General features: G+C 47.4%; 1 protein-coding gene across 1 annotated transcript; it reads left to right on the plus strand.

Moving 5' to 3' along the window:
• The first annotated feature begins 1674 nt into the window (after positions 1-1674).
• Positions 1675-6065, plus strand: S1PR1 (sphingosine-1-phosphate receptor 1). The gene is made up of 2 exons (XM_050306812.1): positions 1675-1828; positions 3250-6065. The coding sequence occupies exon 2, from the start codon at positions 3380-3382 to the stop codon at positions 4517-4519; it is 1140 nt and encodes a 379-aa protein (XP_050162769.1). The 5' UTR covers positions 1675-1828; positions 3250-3379; the 3' UTR covers positions 4520-6065.
• Positions 6066-8197: the final 2132 nt, after the last annotated feature.

Raw genomic sequence — 8197 nt, forward strand, 5'->3', positions numbered from 1 at the left:
GGTAACCAATAGCTCCAACATGAAAGCCTGGACATCTGACTAATGAAACCCTGAGTCATTCTATCCTTTAATTAAAGCATGTTCCTTTAATATGTTCCTCTTGCTTAAAATTATGTGCGAATTACTTCCTAGAGGAAAATGCCCAGTGAATGCACTTTTATTTAGTATTTTCTATATATTAGCTAAACAAGGGGAAAAGCTTGAAATATCTAGGGTATGTGAGGCAGTTGCAGGGGATGCATATGTCAACCTCAAGCATGATTTATTTCACATGCCTTTTCTGACAGTTGTAACTTAACGGCTGTATTTTCCTCCAGGCTCTCAAGAGGCTAAACATCTTTTCAAGTTTCTAGCTTTGTGGTGGAAGAGTTAATGTCTGTTTGCCAGTGTAATTTATCTGAGTCATTCTGGGAGAGGCGTGGAACAATTGAAGCCTGACTATTAGCATAAATAAGAGAGGGACCCTCTACCCTCTTCCTGAGGGTAGAGTACTCTTGCTGTCTTTCAGAGGAAAGCTGCTTCCCCATAACAACTGCTACTGCTAATTGGCCAGTGTGATGCTATGAACTGAAAGACCTGATATATTGAGCTCTGGTCTATTGTGATATTCTTTTGCATTTCAATTTGGAGTTAACAAAAACAGAGCAAGGAAGGAAGAGGAAAATTTCTGCAGTAAGTGCAACGGTAGATTACCACCAGAGTTAGCATTTCACATACACCATGGTGTTTTTTCTTTTAGAAGTTTGAAGAAAGGAGTTATAAAACCTAACATCACTTCTTTCTTTGTCTCTGTGTAATAACTGTTACCACTGTAAGTAGTTGCCGTTGCCAATTTTGTTATTAAAAAAATGAATTTAAAACTTCTCTTCATATTTTCAAACATGTAGGTATTTTACAGCATGCTCTGAACATGCATAGATTTTTTTTTTTTTTCTTTCTTGCATTGTGAAAACACCAACACCTGGTGCTGTTTGACAGTGGCAGAAAGTAAGCCTATCCCCTAAGGGTCAGTGCTGGCTTCTGCCTCTCCGGTGTGCAGCCTGGCACCATCCTGGCACCATCCTCGCCCCATCGGGCCGGTGCCTGCCTGGGGGGAGCCGCTCGTGAGTCACCCAACGCCGCAGGAGGCTGCAGACCAGAGTGCGGGTGGCACCACCGGGCCTGCCAGGGCAAAAACACACCTTGGTGGAGTGGGAAAAAATGGAAGAGCCTCTTCCAGGTATTTCCTTAAACATGACTTCCGAGGTCCGTGAGAGGGAGGACGGAGGTGGCATATGGCCATAGCCCTGCTGTGCCTACCCGGGGGGGCGAGGAAAGCCGGAGGATCGGGAAGCTTCCCCGCACCCCCGAGGCGCAGGGGCCGCGCTCGGAGCCGGCCGGGCCCTGCCAGCACCTCCTTGCCCGGAGCGCCGGGCGGCGGCTCCCGGGGCGGGCACGGCTGGGCGCGACCGCAGCGTCCCCGTCCCTTCCCCTCCTCCTCGGGCCGGGCAGGGCCGGGGGTCCCGCGGGGGAGCACTTCTCCTGACGCCTCGGCGGGCTCCCCGCTCGGCCCCGCATGTCCGTGCCAGCCCGGCGCAGCAGCGCCCGCGGTGCTCGGGCCGGGCGGGGCGGGGCGGCGGCAGGGGTGTCCCGCCGGCGGCGGCTGGGCTGGGACTGCAGGTCCCTCACGCAGCAGGGAGGAGTTAGAAGGGAGGATCGGAAAAGGGTGGAGAGCGGCAGCTGCAGAAACATTAAAACCACCGAGCCCCCCAGCCCGCCCACCGGAGTTGCTCCGCGGGCACGCAAGATGCGCAGGGCCGGCCGGGGCTCCGCGCCGCGCTTGGGCCAGGTGAGGCTGGGGGAGCGCGCTCTGCCCGCACCGCGGCATGGGGGGCCCGGCGCTGCGGGGCTCGATCGGCCACCCCCGGGGCCCCGAAACAAAACGGGGGGAGAGGGGGAGCTGCCCGGGCCGTGCCCGGCGGGGGCCTCGTCCGGCCGAGGCGGTGCGGGACGGGAGCCACGCGCGATAGAGACCGAACCGGAGCGGGGCGAGCTGGAGCCCGGGAGCGGTGCGGGACAGGAGCTGTGCGGGTTGGAGCCCGGGAGCGGTGCGGGACAGGAGCGGGGCGAGCTGGAGCCCGGGAGCGGTGCGGGACAGGAGCTGTGCGGGTTGGAGCCCGGGAGCGGTGCGGGACAGGAGCTGTGCGGGTTGGAGTCCGGGAGCGGTGCGGGACAGGAGCTGTGCGGGTTGGAGCCCGGGAGCGGTGCGGGACAGGAGCTGTGCGGGTTGGAGCCCGGGAGCAGTGGGAAGTGGAGTCCGGGAACAGAGCGAGGAGTTGAACCCACTGGCCTCGGACCTCCTGCTCTGCCCCGGTTAGGCTGTAATTTAATAACGCTGCCTGTTGTTCTTTTTAACTTGCATGATACCACGGTTTTAATTCTTTTTAAATGTCCACTACAAAACCTTTATATATAAAGGGAGTTTCCTCTATATGTGTATTCCTTAATCAAACCCATTTCAAAAGCTTGCAGTACTAGTTATTTAAATGCAAGGGGTTTTTTGACATTCTTTGTTTCAAAGCCATGGAATGGGCTTGCACTGTAGCTTAATTACATATTTTTCTTGCTTTTCTAAACTTTTTACTGCTGTGGGGTTTGTAAGGCATGTTCTTACTTGTGTTTAGCAAGGGCACCCCTTACCTGTTTACAGCTTTGAGATGATCTCTTGTTTACGTTCACATCGGTGAATTTACCACTGTTTGAGATGGCATCAGTAAATTGCATAACTACCCCCTTCCAAAGCACATTCAGGCTTTATTAATGGAGGAGAATACAGGTCTCTTGTCAACTAATTTCCGTGCAGGCTTTCATACATCTGGAGTTAAATCAAGCAAGCCCTTTCCCTCTCTAAATCTCTGCTATTGTATTAAAAGTTGTGTTTCCTACTGAAAAAAAAAGGCTAGAACTTACTGCTGGGGAGCTTTGAGATCTTTTGAGTTGGAAGAAGTCCAGTAATGAAGTCCTTGCTGACTCCAGTTTACCTGTTCAGCTCTGTGTGACAGAACTGTTTTTAGTCTTATTAGCTTTACCTATTGAATATGCCTAACCCTCTTTTAAATGTATTTTTGCAGCTGAATGAAACTGATTCGCGTGTGAATACCTATATGACTGATATACAATTAAACTAGCAGTTACCTTAAACCCTTTATCATTTTTTACATTGTTTGCCTTCCTTCTTTTAACTCTGGGCTTTGTGCCTCTTGTTCTCAGGGCTGCAGTTTCTGAGGCCGTGCAGCAGCACCGGGCAGGCTGTGGGGCCAGGGCTCTGCGGGGCAGCCCCCGGGTTTGTGGTCGGTGTCACCGTGCGGTGCCGCTGGGGAGGCAGTGCCAGCCGGGCACCATGAGCTCTGGCACCACTGCCCCGCTGAAGGTCGTCAGCAACCCGGCCAACACCGATGTCAACTATGTCATCAAAGAGCATTATAATTACACGGGGAAGCTAAATGAGAATGTGGACAGTGGAATTAAAGTGACGTCGGTGGTTTTTATCATCATTTGCTGCTTTATAATCTTAGAGAACATTTTTGTCTTGCTTACCATCTGGAAAACCAAGAAGTTTCACAGACCCATGTACTATTTCATTGGAAACTTGGCTCTTTCAGACTTGTTGGCTGGTGTGGCTTACACTGCCAACCTCCTGCTATCTGGGCACAAAACCTATAGCCTCACACCCTCCCAGTGGTTTGTAAGAGAAGGCAGTATGTTTGTTGCCTTGTCAGCTTCTGTGTTCAGCTTGTTGGCCATTGCCATTGAGAGATACATCACCATGTTGAAGATGAAACTCCACAATGGCAGCAACAGCTTCCGCTCCTTCTTGCTGATCAGTGCTTGCTGGGTTATCTCCGTGATCCTTGGGGGACTCCCGATCATGGGCTGGAACTGCATCAGCCTCCTGTCCAACTGCTCCACCGTGCTGCCTCTCTACCACAAGCACTATATTCTCTTTTGCACAACCGTTTTCACTGGCCTTTTGCTATCTATTGTCGTCCTCTATTGCAGGATCTACTCCATGGTGAGGACTAGGAGCCGCAGGCTGACATTTCGGAAAAACATTACCAAAGCTACCAGGAGCTCAGAAAAGTCACTAGCCTTGCTCAAGACAGTGATCATAGTCCTGAGTGTCTTCATTGCCTGCTGGGCTCCTCTGTTCATCCTGCTTTTACTGGATGTGGGGTGTAAAGTGAAGACCTGCCAAATCCTTTATAAAGCAGAGTATTTCTTAGTGCTGGCCGTGCTCAATTCAGCCACGAACCCTATCATCTACACCTTGACAAACAAAGAGATGCGCAGGGCTTTCATCAAGATCTTGTGCTGCTGCAAATGTCCCCCAGCAGATTCTGGGACCAAATTCAAGAGGCCGATCATCGGGGGGATGGAGTTCAGCCGGAGTAAGTCTGACAACTCCTCACACCCACAGAAGGAGGACGGTGACCATCCTGAAACCATCATGTCTTCGGGCAATGTTACCTCATCTTCTTAGGAATAACCATGGGGGTGTATTTCAGAGCCTTGCTCTGAACTGGGGGAGCTGGGATGCCTCCTGCTCCCAGGAGCAGCCCTGGGCTGAGCGAGCAAGTAGCATTAGTTCTAATGAGGCAAACGGTGCACTTGTGAGGCTGGAGTTCAAGAAATGGGACAGACTGTTCTGGCTTGGAAGTCTTTTTTTCCTGGAGCATGTTTTGTCTTTGCACTGAGGCAGCTCAGGATTGTCAGGCGCATTCATATCCTGAAATCTCCTTAGTAACTCTGAAAGACTGATGCCTTGGTGAAATGATGCCTGGTGTGTGTGAGAGAAAGAGAGAGGGGGAGGAGGGAAAGGGAGAATTAATCTTTCTTTTTTTTTTTTTCCCCATGTGAGAAGAATGTGAAGTTTTTTCTCCTTGCAGCAAACCACTGACACAAAGATCTTTCTGTACTGAATTTAGTGGTGGCTCTGGTATCGTTGGTTAGAAGTGTTTGTTTAGCACATAACATGGAAAGAGATCACACAAATATAATTTAGACCACATACAGCCATAATTTGGCATCACTTTGCAGAGGTTTTAGTTAAGTCATAAGGTTTAATTTGCAGAGTCCAAAGCTGTTGGGGTTTTATTTAGCAAGATCGTAGCTGTGAATTTTTGCTGTCAGTCCATATTACATTTGAAGACCACGAGCTAGATCCTGCAGTTACTTTCACCTGTACAGTTCCATTGACTGCGTCAGATTTTATGGAGTAGCTCAGAACAGCATTTGGCCCCATACACTGATTGCCTTTTTATTCTATAGCATTAAATCAACTGCATTATCATGGAAAATGCAAAGTAGAACTAAGTGTCATTTCTCTTCAGGATGACTGAAAGTATACATAATATTAAAAAATACTATTGACAACAGTGGGATTTTTGCCTAAGTAAGAAGAGCTAAAAACTGAAGGGGCATTTCAGTGTTAGGTTAAAAGGCTGTCCAAAAGTAAGGATCAGTTGGAAAATCTGAAAAGAGTACCTTGAGTTTCAGAAAAATAAAAGGAAAGTTGAAGTGAAATGACTATAGAAAAATGCACTTCCATAACAAAATGTAATACATTTTGGCACATTTTATTAATGTTTATAATTTCAGCAAAGATGTCTGTATTTTATCAATTCATGGAAGAAGTACATGTCATTAAATTGAATGTATTTGTTTTACAGCATCATTTTTACTCCTTTATTTTTCTAACCTGTTCTAATGGGGTTGAATGTGTACAATGTAAATAAGTTAATAAGATGCAGGAGTCTTCATGCGCCTAGAGTATTGCTATAACAAAAGTGGTATATCTGGGATAGCTGAGAGAAATTGACTGATTTACAGTTATTGGCAATTCCTAGAAGTGTATTTTGTAAAGAGAAATGTACTGCCTTTGTAGTAAAATTTCCAGTGCAATTAAACTGTTGGATTTTTTTTTTCTGGTTTAAAAAATAGTATTTAAAATGTTTCTGACTTTTATTGTTCAATTTGCACATAGCTTTATTGACTTCTAAACATTAATAAACTGATTTTTTAAAAGATTCTGTCATCAGATTACTAGCAGTTTTGCATTATTGTGGTGGTTTCATGCCAGGTTTGTTTTTTTGTTGATAGAAGCTAGTGAAAGAATTCCTTGATTTCAGTACGTGCTGGGATTAAGTCAACTCTCTGGGGACATAACATGCCTGATGTTACTTACAGGATCACGTAAAATACAAAATAGATGCTAATCTATAACTTTTTCATCAGCATATGCTGTACTACTGAAATGCCATTAGAAGAATCTCTGTAGTAGCAATCCTTCTCCAACAGCTAATGAAGTACAAACAGAAGGAAAACCAGTTTTACCATGACTGCCTAGAGCAGAATAAGTGAAATAATTCACTTGTTTCACCAGTATAGTTCATAAGTTTAATTCTTAGTTTATCCCAAATGTGGAGGAATTTTATGAAACACGGAATGGTGGCCTCAGCTGTGCAAGCAGCACTGCAGCTGCGTTGGGCCCACCAGTGAAGACCATGGCAATGGAGTGCAATAGATGCTGTGTTACTTCTTCCAAAGGCTTGGCTTCCATTTCCTCTCTTGCGGCTGTTCCCTGCAGCATTACTTTTAAGTTCCATGGAGCTCATACAGGATGCAGTTGGAGTGTGAAGATAAACCTCACCTTCTCCTACTGTATGTCATCACTGTGCGGGGTTTACTGTGGGAAACGAGAGCCTACTCACCGAGGAAGGCTCTGGGTCGTAACCTCACTTCCTGAAGGAAATTCCAAAAATGCCCTGAAGACAAAAGAGTGGAAACAGGCTGGAATTTCTCTCCATCTGTCTGCCTGTACGGAAGGAATGATTTCATGTGTGCTCACTTCCTAGGCTTTTAATTAGTGACCTGAGCAAGGCTGGAAAAAATGGCAAATCTGTATTTGTGCACAAGATAAAGTGTCTCTTGGCTCAGGCCTTCATTTGGGCAGGGGTGGTGTACACTGGGTGCTGACAGTCATGAGGGAAAGCACTGCTTTGTCCCAGGGATAAAGTCACTTCTGTGCAGAGCACCACAAGTATAGAAACCATGGAAGTCCAAGTTAAGCCCTCGTGCTCCCAGTGAGTAAATAAAGGCAATGTACAGGGATGAGGATTCAATGCACAGGGACATCTGAATTTGTAGGGGTGTTTTTATCCGAGGGATGGGGGCCCTTCTGCTCCTGAAGCCTTATGGGCATTAAGGTTGCTTGTCCCACATGTCTGAGATCCTGTGACAAGGGATGAGCTCTATCACCATGGCTGTGCCACTGACCCCTCGGGACTACCACGGGGCCTTTCGGTACTCATAGCTGATAGCCCACAGGTGAGTCACTTCCCTTTGCTTTGCCTTTTGTTTCTGTATCCCTTGCTTATCTGCCTCATCTAATTGCACTGTGGGCCTTCTCGGAAAATGACTGTTTCCCCTGTGGAGGTGACTGTGAGATGGGAGCCCAGTTTTCGTAGGGAACTCACAACCCTACGTAATTCACGCAATAAAAGATATGCACACACCAGAGTGTGGCACTGGGCCATGGGAAGCATTTCCTACACTCTAGATCATGGTGACTGAAACCGGCTTCCTCCATAGACAGGCCACATCTATGCATGTAGACAAGATTCAGACAGGGAACAATAACTGTAATAGAATAATAACACTAATGACAGTAAGGGTTCGTGCCATGAAAAAAGTTAAAGACAGGCCATTTTGTACTGCTCCTCACTTCCTGCAGGGGAACTCTGCAGCTCCTTGGCCATGGCCATGCATTCCCATATAGCAGCAGGTCAGGCCAGAGGTCTTGTGCACAGTTTTGAAGGGTGCAGTGTAGAAATCACCATTCCAGCCCCAGCCTGCCTTCTGTGTGCACGGAAAGGGTGTGCAGCTTTGTTCTGCTGTTGGCCATGTGACAGAGAAAATGAACTGAGGACTGAAAAGGTGCATTATACCAAATGTCTATGTGAAATAGAATAGCCTCAATTATTCAGAGTAACCTGGCCCTTTGATGTTTATTCTTTTCCCTAGCTGTTCTTCCAGTGCAAGAAATAGAACAGGGATAGAAAATTATCATAAAATCTGTCTGTTGCTTCCCTGGCAACTCCCTGCCTAGGTGTGCCTGTGTGAGAGCCAGGTGTAGCAGGGTGTGCACTGGGCAACAGAG

Source organism: Myiozetetes cayanensis, unplaced genomic scaffold, assembly GCF_022539395.1.
Source record: "Myiozetetes cayanensis isolate MyiCay16 unplaced genomic scaffold, myiCay2020 scf12, whole genome shotgun sequence".
Lineage (NCBI taxonomy): Eukaryota > Metazoa > Chordata > Aves > Passeriformes > Tyrannidae > Myiozetetes > Myiozetetes cayanensis.